Source organism: Coccinella septempunctata, chromosome 4, assembly GCF_907165205.1.
Source record: "Coccinella septempunctata chromosome 4, icCocSept1.1, whole genome shotgun sequence".
Lineage (NCBI taxonomy): Eukaryota > Metazoa > Arthropoda > Insecta > Coleoptera > Coccinellidae > Coccinella > Coccinella septempunctata.
This window is the reverse complement of record NC_058192.1, coordinates 28,939,876-28,958,506: the sequence shown is the minus strand read 5'-3', so window position 1 is coordinate 28,958,506 and position 18,631 is coordinate 28,939,876. Positions and strand designations below refer to the sequence as shown.

General features: G+C 35.4%; 1 protein-coding gene across 1 annotated transcript in view; it reads right to left on the bottom strand.

Annotated features, from left to right (window-relative positions):
• LOC123311881 (filamin-C) overlaps window positions 1-18,631 on the bottom strand; it is a 190,048-nt gene that overhangs the window by 76,172 nt on the left and 95,245 nt on the right. Inside the window, exons 9-10 of the mRNA XM_044895996.1 lie at window positions 17,221-17,900; window positions 11,013-11,180 (exon numbers count right to left, since the gene is read on the bottom strand). Of these exons, the coding sequence (XP_044751931.1) occupies window positions 11,013-11,180; window positions 17,221-17,900 (848 nt within the window). The remainder of the gene's footprint in view (window positions 1-11,012; window positions 11,181-17,220; window positions 17,901-18,631) is intronic.

The window sequence follows — 18,631 nt, the reverse complement described above, 5'->3', positions numbered from 1 at the left end:
CAATTGTTAAATTTTTTTATTTGGTAATTTCTCATTTTTTTTGTAGGGGGAAGGTATTGTAGTATATTCTAGAATAATTTGAATTTGCCATACTAGGTATGTGTACGCATGACCATTTCCATATGTTATTCAGTGCATGTGCATATTTTTCTATATCTATCAGTATCAAATTATACGACACATGAGAACGTTATTTTCGCTTTGTTATAGGAATAAAATTTATTTAAAACTCTAATACTATCTAACCCTAAGAGTTGATACATTACACTAACCTTGTTATAATAAGCATAGAGATAATAAGGTTAAGGTGACAATAAGGTTGCCAAATCAATATTCATACGATGCTTTATCGGGATTTACTCGAGCGTCGTAGAGACCTAGTGGATTTTGAAGATTAGATAGTAGAAATAAAAAAAGGTTCTATAATGTATGCTCTTTCAGCGATGGGGAAAGCGTCTGCAGGGTCTCAAAAATGTAAAAAAAAACAGGTGCACATACTCGAGCTTGTCAGATACTGTATATGCTCTACGTGTCTCTGATAATGAATTCATGCTTATCTGACAGTTTGCGCCGTAGGACTGGCCATACGGAAGAGTTGAAAGTGGTAAAAAAAAATTCAGCTTGTCAGATTTTTGGAGGATATGTTAATTGGACCCAATGGAAGCTATTTTTCAAGCTACTGACAATTTGGACGTGACGCAAGGTCACAACGGTTACTTATACATACTCGAGCGTGTCTGATTTTCATACAGATGGTTGATCTGGGTGTTGTAGACGTGTAGACCCATTAATCTGACAGTAATCAGAGTGAGTTTTCTTAATCTCTCACGTTGAAGATGATAAAATCCTTTTTTTTCCGAATATATCCCTCCCTTTACCTCTAATCGTTTTTGTATTCATTATGAAAGTTGTAGATAATAACACAACTTTTGTCTGAAGCAATTTTACATACTGTTAACCGTTCTTGAGTTAGGGGGCGAGAAGCTTAGCTACACATGCGAAAGGGCAAGGTCAATGTAGAATCCCAGTCTAATCCACACTTGTCAAAATGACAAGGTATTTCTATGATGACAATTTCGAAATTTGTCACGAAAATTTTAGTGTTGTCTGTGACTGAACCTAAGAATGTACTATTTTCCAACGAGTGAAAAACACCACCGCGCTCGAGAATGTAAACGTGCCTTTTTTTGCAACTTTCGCGCCCTCCCACACATTTTCGACACGCTTAAATTGTCAGATTAAGATAATATATACTTCTCAACATGTAATTGTCCACATATATCTTAATCGACACACTCGAGTATGTACAATGATCGTTTTTTTTTTGCTATTCTGACAGGCTCTCCTAGACAAAACCCCCTATCTACAGGTCTAATTTTTCTTAGAGGTACTCTACAAGGTCCAAGGTATGTCCCCTTATATTAATCTGACACGCTCGAGTAAATCCAGAATTTTCCTTTTCGGCTCCCCAACTAATAATAATAATAATAATAATAATAATAATCTTTATTTGATCAAATATCAACAGATGTAGATCACGTCAATACATATGAACCTATAATGTAACAAAATCCCCCTCATTCAAAAATTCCCCAACACTATAATAACATTTTCTAGCCAAAAATATTTTTAATCTTTTTTTTTGAATTGCAATAGGCATGCATTTAAAATTTTGAGGCAATTTATTCCATACTGTGATTATAAAATATACAGCATTCCTTTGTATATAACTAAAATTTGTTTTTTCTCTACTGAGATAATTTTTTCCTCTGGTATTGTATTCATGGCTTAACAGTAATTCTTTAAAATCATTGAAGTTGTTGCTTACATACATTACACATTCATAAATAAACAGACTGTACAGGGTGGGCAAATTTCGATGTTTTAGCACTACAGTTTTTAAACCAGAGGAGATACACAAAATCTGATACCCCATTCTCGTTCTCTTTTTCTGAGAAATTAACAATAGTTGTAGTCATTTTTGGCCACTTTCTTTTGTTTTCGAGTTATAAGCAAAAAGTGGAAAAATGGCGATATCGAAATAAATTTATATCTCCGCTAATTTTTAGCGGGATTTGTAATTACGAAGCTATGACCCAAAATTATGTTTTTTTAAATGGGAACACTAGTTTTCTGTGCAATTTTTTGAAAGCTTAATTTTTACTGATTTCAAAAATATATAACATCATATGGTTTGTATCAATATAAATAATAGAAAATGGTCAAAAACCTTCTTTCCCAATATTTCTATGGTTTCAACTTTTGATGAGCATAGAAAAATATAGCATCGTATGATTACCAGTGTCTCTTTCTATAAGTCCTTTCATTATTATGAAAATTTATGAAATATATCTTGATTCAAATTTCGTGGAAATTGGTAAAAAGCATAGAAAGAATGACATTGCCGGAAGGAGACTGCTTTTGTTATAGGAAACTCTATTTTTCTGTGCTCGTCAAAAGTTGAAACCATAGAAATATTGGGAAAAAGTGTTTTTGACCATTTTCCATTATTTATATTGATACAAACCATATGATGTTATATATTTTTGAAATCAGTAAAAATTAAGCTTTCAAAAAATTGCACAGAAAACTAGTGTTTCCATTTAAAAAAACATAATTTTGGGTCATAGCTTCGTAATTACAAATCCCGCTAAAAAGGCGAGCACGCCACTGGATTCTACGTAAAAAAGTGCCTGTATAATGTTTCAATTTTACAGCTCTATCATCAATATTAGCGGAGATATAAATTTATTTCGATATCGCCATTTTTCCACTTTTTGCTTATAACTCGAAAACAAAAGAAAGTGGCCAAAAATGACTACAACTATTGTTAGTTTCTCAGAAAAAGAGAACGAGAATGGGGTATCAGATTTTGTCTATCTCCTCTGGTTTAAAAGCTGTAGTGCTAAAACATCGAAATTTGCCCACCCTGTACAATGTCAATAAGTTATTACCAATAAATATATTTCTACAGCCAGTGACGTAGCTTGCCTTAGAGGGGCCCTGTATCAAAATGTGTTGAGGGGTCCTAAGGAAGGGTGAAGTGAAAATAAAAGTAGCAAAAAATGTTCGATTAGTATCGAAATGATTATATGTACTTATAATAATTAAAAGTTCTAACTCATACTTGGTGCTGGGAGCGAAATAATACACAAACAAATAACATACAAACAATATAAAATAATATACAAACAACATAAAATGATAAACAAACAAATAATAAACAAAAAATACCAAAAATTTAAGATACGCTTCTCTAGCATTTATTTCAGCAAATCTATTTATCAAATAAGCCATAGCTGATGACGATTTCAGTTTTTTAAGTTGTTCCCCCTCTATTGACAATAACGACATGTCTGACAGCCGTTCCTGTCCCATAGAAGTCCTCAGATAATTTTTTATGAGTTTTAATTTTGAAAAACTCCTTTCAGCGATTGCAGTTGTAACCGGAGGGTCTAAAATAAAAGGCATGCAGTAATATCGTCCGGAAAACTGGATGCAAGGCTATTGAATTTTATCAGGACCAATTCTAAAAGTTCTTTGATGGCACGAATTTTTTGAATTTCAGATTTTAAGTATTTGTATCTATCTGAATGATCGATTCGGTGTAATGAACAGGATTTTGAAGTGAATGGTTGTCTTAGCAGTTATTCTAAAAAATGCTATTGTAAAGCCTGTAAGAGGTTTTGGATAACATTTTTGGGAATTTTTTGCTTACAGACATTCGGGGGCCCCTAAAGCCTGGGGGCCCCGTATCACTGATACCGCTGATACCGCGGTAGCTACGCCCCTGTCTACAGCTCTCATTGTATTTCATTTTGAAGATAGTTCTCAAGCATCTCTTCTGCATTTTGAATATTCTCTCAGCCTCAACAGAATTACCCCAGAAAATTATTCCGTACCTGAGTTTGGATTGAACGTAGGCATAATAAGCTGTCAGGGCCGTCTCTTCACTAATTGTATTGGTCAATATCCTCAAAGCATAGCAATATCCTGCAATGCCTGTAGACAGATTTTCAATTTGTGTTTTCCAACTCAGGTCCCCATCGATATAAATCCCTAGGAAAAGTACTGCATCCTCTGTCTTGATTGTTTTACCATGATATGTCAAGCTTATGGCATCTTTATTTCTTTCCCTAAAGACAAGCAATTTTGTTTTATCGATGTTTATTACCAATTCGTTTCTTTTGAACCACTTTTCAAGATTTTCCAAGTCACATTCGAGCTGATCCTTGCATTCAGTCACAGTCTTACGAGACAAAATCATTGATACATCATCAGCAAACATAACCATATCATTGGATGTTACATGAATTAAATCATTGGTATAGATTATGTAGAGTAGAGGACCCAATATTGAGCCTTGTGGTACACCTCTCTCAACATGTAAGGGATCTGATATTACCTGTTTGCCATTTCTTCCTCTCTCTGTGGTTCTTTGAGTTCTTCTTGTTAAATATGATATGAAGAGATCTAGTGCAACTCCTCTTATTCCATATTTTTCCATTTTTTCTAGTAGGATGTTATGATTCACACTGTCAAATGCTTTCGTCAAATCAAGGCAAAGAGCTGCTGTAACTTGATTTTTGTTCAATGATTTTATGATGGAATTTAGTGCCTGATACATTGCATTTATTGTAGATTTTCCCTGCCTGAAGCCACATTGTTGCTTAACCAAGATGTTATTTATTTCAAAAAAATGTAAGACCTTATCAAAAATTATTCTCTCGAAAATCTTGTTGATATTAGATAATATTGATATAGGGCGATAGTTATCATAGATGTTTTTATTTCCCTTATTGTGAATTGGTTTAACCAAAGCTTCTTTGAGTGCCTGAGGATATTCGCCTACTTGCAATATTCGATTGATTATATGAGTTAAGGGTTTCACAAGTATTGATGCACAGGTTTTTAATAGGTCAGCAGGTATCTCATCATATCCAACTGTTTTCTTGTTTTTTAAGCGCCTTATATAGCCTAGCATTTCCTCTTCCAATACTGGCCCCAGAAAAATGCTACTATTGAGTGGTCTAACAGTCTCTGTGTCTGTCTTATTGCTCATATCAGGTCTTGGAGCAGACTTCAGAAAGAATGCGTTCATCTCGTTTAATAAATCCTCCTCTGATTTTTCTGGAAACACCTCGAATAATGATTTGTCTTTATCTCTTTCATTTTTGGTTGTCTTATTGATCAATGTCCAAGTGGCTTTGGTCTTATTCTCAGAATTTGCTATGAATGTCATCTCTGCATTTTTTTTTGGATTGTCTTACTACTTGCTTCAATATATTTGAGTCTTTCTTGTAGAACTCCTGTGATACTAAACCGTCCAACATTTTTTCATAAAGATCTCTTTTATGTTTGCTTGACTTCTTTATTCCCGAAGTGATCCACATCCTTTTGAGTCCTTTTTTTAGATTGCATTTCTTCAATGGAAATATTTGGTTTATTCTCGACTTCAATGTATCGAAGAAATATTCATAGGCTCTATTTGGATTCATCTGCAACATAACGTTGTCCCAGGTGCACTCTTGAAGACTATAAAAGAAATCTTGGAGCTTTGATTTTGAGAAGAATCTTTTCTCAATGATCTCCTTTCCGTTTTGTTCTATTGGTGTTACGGTCTCCACTGTTATGTGCTGACCCATATGATCTGTTAAGGCCGATGTGAGATTTTTATTGTTTCTAAATTTGGTTGTATTTATGAATATATTGTCAATTAGAGATTTTATTGTTTCTGTTATTCTAGTTGGCTTAAAAATTGTTTGTTTATAGTTGAAAGATGTTAAGAGGTCTAGAAATGCCGCCTTCGAGCAGTCATCATTCAGTAGGTTAATGTTGAAGTCACCACATACTACCACATCATAGTTGGCAAAATTACAATTCACCGCATCAAGCACTTCTTCAAATGTGGTCATAAAGGTTGATAAGTTTCCCAGGCCAGTTCGGTAGATAGACATGACAACCAGCTTTCTTATTTTACTCATGATGCATGATATTTCAATCTCGCATTCCACACTCATATCTTTTATGAATGGTACATCCTCAAAATCCTGCAGAGTATCCCTTACCAAAATACATGAACCCCCATGCACAGATTTCACCCTCGAGCAACATGACACAATGTGATAATGCTCTATTTTTACAAATTGCTCTTCTTCCTTACTGAGCCAGTGCTCAGTCAAACACACAAGGTCTGGGATTTCTTCTAATGATTCTATAAATATTTCCAATTCAGGAATTTTATTTCTGACAGATTGTATATTTTGATGTATTATATTTATGCTTCCATTCAATTGAGATGTCGTCTTATATGGAGAAAATGGTTTAAACTAATGCCTTTTTCCCACTTACTAGGATCCATGATTGTTTCTTTCGATTCAATTGGTACGTATAACTTGAAAGAGCTTTTATATGAGTCCTTCCTTGTTTTCATAGCTTCACATTTGATATCAATTTTAAATATTTCCATTATGTATCTTTTGAGTTCTTCCGGATTGGTATTTGGTTTCAGACCAGTTATGAATAGGCAGCTTAATTGTTTTGCAGCTAATGAATTAGTTGTTTCTATTGCACCTTTTATAGGTTGCGGTCTTTGAAATCGTTGTAAATTTTTTTTCCTGCGATTTTCTACCTTTTTTTCAACCACCTTCTTGATCCATTTTCGTTTTATCCATTATATTCACCTCGCATACCTCTTCACTTGTTGCGGAATTGAATGATCTTAATCTTCTATTATTTATTTGTTGTTGTTGTACTCGTTGGAGGTTACTTAATTTATCTCATAGACCTAATAATACATGGACAGGCCTTCACGTGGTTTTCCCGTTCACCGCATCGAGGAATACCCACGAGAGAGAGGGGGGCGGTAGAAAAGAGAGATAACAGCAGTCCCTGGTAGTAAACGTCAAGCTGGTAGCTGGTAGAGAATAAATCAACGTTGCCGCTTCAACTAAGTTATCGAGTAATCTCGGGAATTCTACCAGTCCGCTGATCCTCCATGTTGCATTTTTGGGTGGTTGTCGGTAGATTTATAGATTTTATATTAATTTGTAGCAATTTTTGTACTGAAATCAACTTCGAAAATGTTATCAAATCAACTATATTTTTCTCGTATTGAAACTTTCAAGTGCTGATAAAATAATAGTTTCAGAGATTGGGAGTGAAAACCCTAAAAAGTTTATTAAAAAAAAAAATACTACCTGAAATTTTTTTTTTCTGATTTTTATTAATGTAGAAAAACTTGAAAGTTGTATAAAACAACAATATTATCTCATTCGCAAGGGTCTGATTTTATATACACTGAAATTACTCGTGATTTGGGAAGATATAAGGACCCCTGCTTTGGGTTCTGGCTACACAGAAAAATTAATCGTTGAAGTGAATTTTTTTAAGCATTTCACCTTCCTTGAGCAAAAACATGTGTGGTATAGGGAAAAAGGCCATAATTTCAAGTATGTTTATTGATACTTTCACAAATAATGTAAAATTTCCTGCTGGGGAAATATTTATATGATGATTAATCATTCACAATTTTTTTTTCAATTATTTTTATATGTTCTCCATCAAGTGGTTTAGTTGGTCTTCTCTGGCACTCCTGGCATTTATATTTTACTGCTCCTGTTTCTTTATCGTGTGGCTTTACAGTGTTAGATTTCTGTGACACTGATCAACAGAAAATATTGAGTTTTGAGTTTGCCGATGTCACAGGGCTTACTGAATATCATCATGATTCACATCTCTTCTCTTTCTAATATTAAATCCAGATTGGAGTTTAGTATTTTCTTCGGACATGCCTTGAAATAGAATGTGATGGTAGATATGTAACTACTTCGTTAAGAACAACATTCTCTATAATATTCACTAATATATACTATCTCGAAATTCAAGTCACCTCTACAAATTCTTTCTGTGGCCTTATGAAATATAGGAAGTAGATTAGGTATTGGGAATTCAAAACAAGCGATACGCCCTCTGGTGGCTATTTTTGTAAATAAAAAGTTAAGGCACTTTTGTCATTTGTTTGTTTACATCATAGACCTAATAAAATAAAATGTATTATTAGGTCTATGGTTTACATCGAGGAGCGTAGAACAATGACGTAAAGGCATTAACTTTTTACTTCGAACTGTCACCACTATGTCGCTGCAATCTACATTTGAATTCCCAATATTCCTTGTGATTGTTTGTAAATTATGTATTATATGTACATGAAATAACAAAGGAACTCCTTTATTGGTCTATTATTTCCAAAAATAAATCTCTTTCGCTTTATTAGCATGTAGCAGTCGATTCTAAAAACCTAGTTTTCTGATAAATTGCTTGTGAGGAGAATGAAATATCGATTGAAAACCCGGTAGCTGAACAGTAAACAATAAACATATGATTTTGACGTTTTCTACCATATGTCCATCTCTTTCTAACGTACTACTCGTGACCTCTCTCTCTCAGGGCCTGTCCATATTTTATTAGGTCTATGATTTATCTATGTTCTGTGACACCGTGTTATCCGACGTTGACATTGAGCATGAAGTACTTTCTACTTGGTAGTTCATTTGTCACCATTGAAGGTTTCTTCATTATCCGTAGATTTCTGCAATCATCAGGCTCAGTGCTGTTTGCTTGGAAATGATGCTTTCCAACCGGTGGTGGCGCACAAGTTCCAATATTAAGTTTCGATTTCATGTCGTTTATTTTTTCTAAGAGTAAAAAATTGTTTTGATGCAGAATTGAGTTCTTGTCCTATATTTCATGTATCAATTGCTTCAAATACAAGTTTTCCATTTCCAATTTTGAAATTTTAGCTTCGCTCACCCAGGTTTCGTGAATATTCACGTCTTCTTTTTCATCAACATTTGTCTCATCTTGTTGACAGCATATTATCACTGTATCACTTTTGTATATTATATTTTTCATCCGTTCACACATCCTTCATGGTAAAAAGTATCACAATTTTTGCAAACCAACACTTTACATGGTTTTGAGCAACATTTGAAAAATTTTTTAGTAGTCGATTCACTACAATTCGACATTTCTTCGCCATCGCGTTCTTTAACGTCTACATCACTCGACGCCATCTTGAAGACTATTATGATACATTTATTGTACAAAGCAAAATATTTATTAATTATCAAAAAATCAATATTAGTATGGAATAAATACAAAATAACCTTGAATGAATCTTTATTCATCAAGGTGTAAACAAATAATTTGTTTCTCCACAACAACCTCAAATCCAAAAGTGTCCTTTTCGCCGATGACGCCAAAGTCTATAATAACCCCATATCCGACTCGGACACCCTGCAGGACGATTTAGAGACTATTTGTAGGTGGTGCTCCGATTGGATGTTGCCGCTTAATGTAGAGAAGTGCACTTTGAAGCATAGATTGGTAAAAATAATCCCAATCAGATTTATACCATCGACGGCCAGCCTTTACGTACTGTAACATGCCAGAAGGATCTGGGGATTACAATCTCGAATGACCTAACTTGGACGAATCATATAGGTGACATCGTCTCCAGATCAAGACAACTTGCTTTTCTTCTCTTTAAGTGCTTCAAAGGTTGCGATGCCAAAACCTTCAGTCTCCTCTACTGATACTACGTGCGTCCAATCACAGAATATGCTGGCCTTGTATGGTGGCCTTCCTTTCAGGCAGACAGGAACAAATTGGAGCTGCTACAAAGATGGATCACCAGACTTCCTTACGGTGCGTCCATCTTATGAGGAAAGACTGCGATTGTTCAACATGCGAACATTCGAGAACAGGAGATTGCGAGGGGACCTGATATTCACTTTTATAGCCGTTCATGGTCATTTCGGCGATCAGATGAAGGATCTCTTCACTTTGAATCGGAATCCATCTTCGTGGCCATTCGTTCAAGCTTGCTAGAGAGACATTTCGAACATCTGAGAGACAGTGGTTTTTGCCCAATATAATATTCCGTCATTGGAATCGACTATCCGACAGCGTGGTCGACGCTGCTAGTACGAATGCATTCATGAATGCCTATGATCGCCTGTAGTTGGATACTAACTTTTAGAAGTTTATCTTAAGGATGTAGTGATTCTCTTTTTTTTTCGGTTATTCACTTCACTCATGCATGTGTGCTTTTTTTTCAAGATTGAGTATTATAGGTTTACACCTCTACTCTTGTTGATATAATAATAATAATAATAAATGTTTAATAAGCCATATTTCAATAATTTGATGTTAGTTTATAATTTTCAAAAGATAACTTTTGCGCCATATATCTTTATAGATGGCGTAAAAGTGTTCTTTTAAAAATTTCTGAGTCAAAGATATTTCAAATCACTTTTTCGGTTCGAGTTTGTGATATGGTTTGTTTTCTTGAAGATAATATAGGATATACCACAGAGAAAGGGATGTCTCTGGGCATGTCTCTGGGATATACCTACCTACGGTTTCCGAAATATGTCGGTCGCAACGTTTAATAAATCACCCTTTCATTTGCAACAAGAGCGGCTTCCTCGGCATTCTGCCACCAATATCTCGCATGCTCTCATTTCTAGCGAAATCTACAGACACGCTCTAATGAATGACCCCCAGGAGAGGAATTTTTCCGAGGCGTGATCACTATGTTCAGGGATTTTTGCTCTGCTTCCTCGGCTTGAATTTTTGGTGGAGAAACAAAAGGACCAAGGTGGGAGATGAAGAAGGAATGGGAATATAGGTAGCAGGCGTAGCTGGCTGAAACGTCAACGTCGCTACAATGGTAATACCATTTAGCCAATTATATCTGCAAATCTGTATGTTCATAATCTTTTCTGGGAAAAGAAATTTAAATTGTTATCAAATTTTCCGCGGATTTATAAAAAAAATGTTCAACATACTAATCATTTTTTGTATAATATTCAAGAGGAGTTTGTGTTTGGATAACCTTAAGAAGGTAAAGTATTTATCAATATATTCAATTGTTATTCTCAGTTTACATTACTTCAATTCATATAATCAACAGCAAAACCATAACCAATAACCCTAAAATAACTCACCAGGTACCGTTTCACCATTGAACCTTATGTCCACTCGATGAGGAAGTGCTTGGTGAGGAGTGAATGCTGCTTTGAAACGTTGTCCTCCTAAGCTTCTAACGCTGGAGGTTACTCGTCCCCCCTCTACAAGTATTTCCAGATCCCCTGATCCTGCTCCACTACCATCGACTGTAGAACGAAATGAAGGAAAAATAGTTTTACTCAGTTTCTCATATTTCAATTAATTGAAATAATATTGTGAAATTCGTATTCTTTGAACAATCAGTACAACAGACTAAGTACATGGTGGTACTCATAATCTCTCGTTTGCCTAGAGCAATTTTTTTCAACCTACAAAGAGTGGAAGTGGATTTTTCATTCGATATTTCATGTTGTTAATGTTTCTGACTTTGTGTCGTAATATTTCTATTTCTGTTTTCATTTCATCTTTTGCGACGCTGAAATGAAAATTTCGTATACCCAACCATTGTGTAGGCTGTTTCTTGTTTAATCGGATAGGTATGAAAAATAATGTTTTCAGCACGTAGAAATCTTACTAACTGCCAATTCACAATGATGTTAATGGTAATGGTAATTTTAAAAGTGAGCTACGATGTTAACGCTTAAATAATAATAAATTCAAGAAATATTTATAATTATCATTAACATTACGCTTGACATTAACATTGATGTGAACAGTATCGTAGGAGCTCTATTATTTATTATTATTTAAGCGTTTACATTGTAGCTCACCGTTAACATTACCATAACCCAGTGGCGTAGCTTGCGTTAGAGGGGCCCTGTATCAAAAAGTGTTGAGGGGCCCTAAGGAAGGGTGAATTAAAAATAAAAGTAGCAAAAAATGTTCGATTTGTATAGAAATAATTATGTGTATAGGTACTTATAATTAAAAGTTCTACCTCATACTTGATGCGAAAATAGCGAAATAATATGGAAACAACATAAAATGATGAACAAATAAATAATAAACAAATAATACAAACAATAGATACACTTTTCTAGCCTTTATTTCAGCAAATCTATTTATCAAATCAGCCATAGCTGATGACGATTTCAGTTTTTTAAGTTGTTTCCCCTCTGCCCCTTATTGACAATAACGACATGAAACTTGGAACATAGATACAAGGAATGGAAAATAAACATTCGTTATTGTCCAAAGACTGGAGTGAGATAGTTGCTTAGTGTCGCCAATCACAATGGAGATAGTCGAATCTGACATCATTGTCACGTCATTTTTTTCCATACGAAGAGGAAGGAGTTATACAAATTTTTTTATTTCACGCCACTGCCTTAGTGTCGCGCTAGACAGAGAAGCATCGAATGTTTGTACCACAACGAATACATTCATAGCACGTCAATGTCCATTCCATGTATTTATGTTCCAAGGTCTGAAAGCCGTTCCTGTCCCATAGAAGTCCTCAGATAATTTTTTATGAGTTGTAATTTTGAAAAACTCCTTTCAGCGGTTTCAGTTGTAACCGGAAGGGTCAAAAATAAAAGGCATGCAGTAATAACGTCCGGAAAACTGGATGCAGACTATTGAATTTTATCGGGACAAATTTTAAAAATTCTTCGATGGCACGAATTTTCTGAATTTCAGATTTTAAGTGTTCTATCTGATTGATCAATTCGGTTTAATGAACGGGATTTTGAAATGAATGGTCGTCTTAGCAGTTATTCTCAAAAATGCTATTGTAAAACCTGTAAGAGGTTTTGGATAATATTTTTAGGAATTTTTTGCTTACAGACATTCGGGGGCCCCTAAAGCCTGGGGGCCCTGTATCACTGATACCGCTGATACCGCGGTAGCTACGCCCCAGCCATAACCATTAACATCATTGTGAATTGGCAGCAATGCTCTGTAAGTGTCTGGTATTTTGACGTTGTGTGCGCTCCAATGCCCATTCTAGTAACTCGAAGCGCGCTGCAAACGGGACGGTCGAAGTAAAGAATACAAACGCGCACTCATCGCGGCGTCTAACGCCCTCATGTGTACTAAGCCTTATGCCGCCCACAGACTTCGTTCTTTTCCATCCGTTTGAATCGCCGCGATTCGAACCGTCGTTCCAAAAACATCAAAAACCGATGTGTGTGGTGAAAAACCGTCGTTCCGAATCGTCGGTTTTTCACCACACACATCGGTTTTTGGCGTTTTTGGAACGACGGTTCGAATCGCCGCGATTCGAACGGATGGAAAAGAACGAAGTCTGTGGGCGGCATAAGAGAGCGATTTCGAATAATGGTGTTACATCGACATAGGTGGTGGTTTGGGTACAATTGGTTTTGTTCATGTGGTATCTTCAGTATTTTGATTATTGTCCGAGTATTGAAATCTATTGCTAATTTCAATTGCTGGGCTTTCGATTATTTCCGGAGAAAATTTTATTTTTTTAATAGTTCGCCATTTTACTCTATTAGTCATGATTTCGATGACTTAGGACAACCGATATATATATATATGGTAGTCTCATTAAGAAATTTCCGAATGAAAATTGAAACTTTGTTCGCGTACGTTTGCAACAGATATGACATGGAAGAGATAGTGTGGATCGCTGATAGCACATGCATGTGTATTCCTGATCAATGTCGCAAACTCTGAGTTCACCAAATAAAATGAAAAGAGTGAATTTATGCTTCGTTTTCTTATAAGTGAAGAGGAGTTTATTCCACAGGACTCTCGCCATCCGTATAAGGCGTAAAGACTACCAGAATGTGGGGTGTTGGTGTTGCCAGAACACTTGAAGGATAAGTAGAAGTTAAGAATATTACATTAGTTTCGACTTTCGTCGAAAAGAAACGATGGCAGCGCATAAAAAACGTCTTTTGTCATTTTCACCAGGATACGAATTGTAGCCAATCGCGAGACTTCTCGAGAAATTTTCCCATGAGGAAATTCCTAAAAGAGATAATTTCACCTCGGAAAGCCAATGACATGAATGAATATTTGTTCTTGAAAGAAAAAAAAATATTTTTTTTCGTTTGACGAATAAAATTCTTTCTGACTTCCGAGATGACGAACTCATTGAATTGAATTATAATGAAAACCCCATATAAATTAGTAGTTTCTGACGTAATATATTGAGTTGGTGCACTAATAATTGTTTTATTTGGGAACAGCTCAGGGGCGAGAAGCTCGGAGCTGTACCGTTACCTTCGAGAAGAAATTTCATATCGGAGGTAACGGCTGTACCGGTGTATGAAGCACCAATTATCAGCAAATAATAATGATGGTTGTTACCGATGTACAAGAAGCATTGATTATTGAATCCTACTTCAGAAATGGGTAGAAAATAGAAGGCGAGTGGAAATATTCTGTTGAGAAATGTTTCAGCGACTTCGGGATCGAGTATCCTAACGTTGCTGTAGATTCCAATATTTCCAGTGTACTGCTTCGCGATGTGTGAGCGTTTTTCGTGAAACAGGTAGCGTTCAAAGAAAAAAAGGAAGTGGTCGACCACAGAAGAGAACACCCGAGTTGAGTATGTAATGACAGAAGCTGCACGAACCTCTGTTCGGGTTTTATCTCAACTAGCTGGAGTCTCTGTTGGTACATGTCACACAATCAGAAGACATCAATTTGTATCCTTATAGATTGACATGCTATCAGAAGATTGAAGATGTTGATTACCCTCATAGAATAGCCTTCTGTCAGTGGTTTCTAAACGAATTCATCAATAACCTGAATAAAGTTTTGTTCTCCGACGAAGCCTGGTTTCATCTTTCTGGGTATGTCAACTCCTAAAATATGAGAATTTGGAGCAGTCAAAAACAGGATTACATTGATACACCACTTCATTCTCAAAAAATAGTATTTTGGTGTGCTATCAGTCAGAGAAGAATTGTTGGACCTATTTTCTTTGACGGAACTTTAACAGCAGAACGCTATAAAGAGGATATTATCATGCCTTTTATATCTGAATTGAATTTCGAAGGATGGTCATATAGTTATTTCCAACAAGATGGAGCCAGAGCACACACAGCTCTACTTCTTGGCTACACTAAGGAATATTTTTCAGGATCGACTCATTAGCCTCAATACTGAAAATCAATTTCCTCCAAGATCTTACACCATGTGATTTCTTCTTATGGACTCATTTGAAGAATGCTATCTTCCAATTACCTATTTAAAATCTGGACGAACTCAAGACTAGAATCATTCAAAAAATTAATATTATATTAACGATGATCCTTTTATTTTGAATAATGTCTTTGAATCTCTCAAAAGAAGATGTGAGAAGTGTTTGGAGTAAAGAGGAGGACATTTCCAACAGCTACATTAATTATATAGATCTCTTAAACCTGAAACTCATTGTTATGAAAATCCTATAATTCAGTTTCTTCAGTTATGGCAGAGACTGCCTCTGGTTATGGATTTTCACTATCATCGTCAATTCAATATTTTATTTATTGAGAAATAAACATATATTGAGGTTCTTAGTGTAATTTATTTCTATTACCTACTGAAATAGGTACAATCTTGTCACATAATTGAGTACAAGAAACATAATACTCGTTCAAGATTCGTGTCTTTGAGTTATGAATTTTTCAAATCGCCTCAGATTATTTGGATTCTTGTAATCTAATTCAATGACAAAATTCTTATAAATCATTATTGAATGTGCAAGTAATGTTTTCTGAGAAATTGCTTTTTCATACAAAATTACTATACCGTGTGTCCCAGAGCTTTTAGGCCAGCAGATATCTCAGTTACCTGCGGAAAAAAAAATTGAAAAAAATACTTGTCGTAGGAGACCATACGCTCTTTCATGCAGCATAGCAAAATCCACCCCCTGACAAACAACCCCTGAGAAACAACCCCTAACTTTTGTTTTTCAAATGGCACCCCCATGTTTGTTTGGCTTCAACTGACAGCTCTTTTTAATTCTCAATCAATGATATATCATAATATGTAGTTGTAAAGATAAGTCACTCGATAAAATTGAATTCGTTAGTGGGTACTGTTAATTGGACTGATCGAATTAGTCCACATTGTAGAGACAAGAAAAAGTGGATGTTGAAAAAAAAGAGTCAATAAAATGTTGTGGCAAGTGCTGGCCAACATTTTGAACATTTTCTTTAGTATAATGTTGCAGTAACAATACAGCTGAGCGTATAAATTCGTATTTCATTTGTATTTTTATTTTCCATAATTCTGCATGCCATTCTAGCTACCATGATACATCATTGAATGAGAAATGAAAAAAACTGTGAGTTGAAGCACAACAAACATGGGGGTGCCATTTGAAAAACAAAAGTTAGGGGTGGTTTCTCGGGGGTTGTTTGTCAGGGGGTGGATTTTGCTATGCTGCATGAAAGAGCGTATGGTCTTCTACGACAAGTATTTTTTTCAATTTTTTTTTTCCGCAGGTAACTGAGATATTTGCTGGCCTAAAAGCTCTGGGACACCCGGTATATAGGTAATGTCATCGATGTTCACATTTGGCTGTGATGAGTGTGATGTAAGGAAAGAATTACGTTCAGTCACAGAAAATCAACCTACAATTCCATAGTCTACATGACGACGAATTTTTTTGAAGGCACGTTATATATGTATATCATAATTTGATGCGAAAATAATATTCTGAATTCTCACGACTGAATTATCGATCAAAAATAAATTGAGGTTTATCCGTCCAAAGATTATAGAGTTAACTCCATAATTTTTGTATCCGTCAATCTTCAAGCGTTGATTCCCTAAACAAGCTTTGTGAAACCGGGGGTTAATCCTTGGAAAAACTTCAGTACCAATTTGTATGTGGTGTCAGTTGGGTGGCATAGCTAATTATGAAAATTGGAAATGGTAATATCTCTCTATCTAAGCCGACTCGGTAAAAATGTTAAAGGAAAAAAGTACCTACTGTTTAAATTTATGTATATAAGGCTCACCCTGTACAGTGCACAGTTGTGAAATATCAGCAGTTGCTCTGGCGAGTAATCAGATATTGAAATGCAGATATTATTGAAAATATTGAAATAAGCTGAACATGGAAATGACCTATTGTAGCCATCATACCTGATATGCTCATTGAATAATATAATATTATCGATTATCTCAAATAGCTGTTCAACTATATATTTGAAATATTCTCATATTTGACTTAAACATATTTTAATTATTGTCCAGTTCATTTTCGAATATCTTCCAAACGAATAAGTGATCGAAAAATATGCCATTTGAATTGTTATTTTTTTGTCGTTATGTACTCACTTTCGAATTCAACAGGTTGTCCCAACACACCATCTGGCACTGGTTGCACTTTTACAGCTGCAGCTCCCATTCCCTTAGAAGAAGTCCTATACACAGGAGAGCGTCTTTCGTATTGTTCACCATTGTAATTCTGATGAAAGTTTTGAGTCGAATAATTCTTTTCTGTGAGGTAACGGGAGCTTTCTTCCGTCCTTCTCCTATTCAATTCGGTGTTGAGCTGTGCCTCGGTCAAGTTAGCCAATGATTCCAAGCTACGTTCAGACAACACATTCCTTGTTTTATTCATTACATCCCAGAGGTCTCTTCTCGAAGTTCCCTCATGGTCATCCATTGAGGACACTTTGATAATAGGGGACGTATCCACACCAACATCGTTTCTATAGTCGTAAGTGCTATTATAAGTTCGCATTTCTAAGGAGTTTTTGTCATATCTGCTGTTGCTGTAGGATATGTCTGGTACAGGACTAGTTCGTTCAGGTTTCGGACTTCTCGACTCACTGATGTACATTTTGGACATTTTATTTGAGGTGTAGTTGTCGAATTCTGTAGACTTCTTGGCGAAGCTTGGACTGGCTGTATCAAAACGTCTTTCGTTCAATCTTTTACTGGTGATATAATCAGGGCTGTCTCTACCAACACTGATGGGATTTCTTTGTTGACTGTAGCTCGGACTCTGCGATCTATGAAAGAAAGTGAGCATTAGGCTGATTAGGAAGTATACGAACTAGACTTCGTTTATCGAATGTATTAAGAACAGTAGGCACAGTAGTATTGGTGGTTCGGTCGAAAGGTAAGTAAGTTAATTAACTGGCTTTTCCCCGAAAAGTTTTGACAAAACTCATATGTAAATGAAAAAGTAGCCTATAAATTGAACAACTTGGGATAGACTGTTGACAGTGAAAAAAAAACGAAAATGTAAAAGTTGGTGGACGTGAGATATTTTAGCAGACTAGAACATCTGGCCAATCTATGAACCAGTTAAAGTCATTTTATCTATCTCAAAATTAAAATATTGCAATGAATAAAAACAGGAAATTTTCAGAAAAAAATTAAGGATTCACTATATAGGGTGTTCTGAAAAATGTTAACATTTCATTCTTTTTGTTCAGCCTTGAATATAACAAGAAACGAAGTAACTGAAGACAACTTCTGAATAGTTATGCTCCCGAATGATCAATAAAAGCTAAAATCGGCCAAAGGGTTCAGGAGAAATGAAATTTGTTCTGCATAAATCAGTCTCAAATAATTCGCTAAAACAATTCACATAATAACTTATTTGTGTACCTACACAGTGGCGATACAAAGTCACCGGTAGCTTCTGTAGTTTCGCATAGTAGGTATAGGTATAAATTCTGTAATTTGACTAACGCTTTTACTTGTTGTGAATGTAATGTATATCGTGTTCATAAGT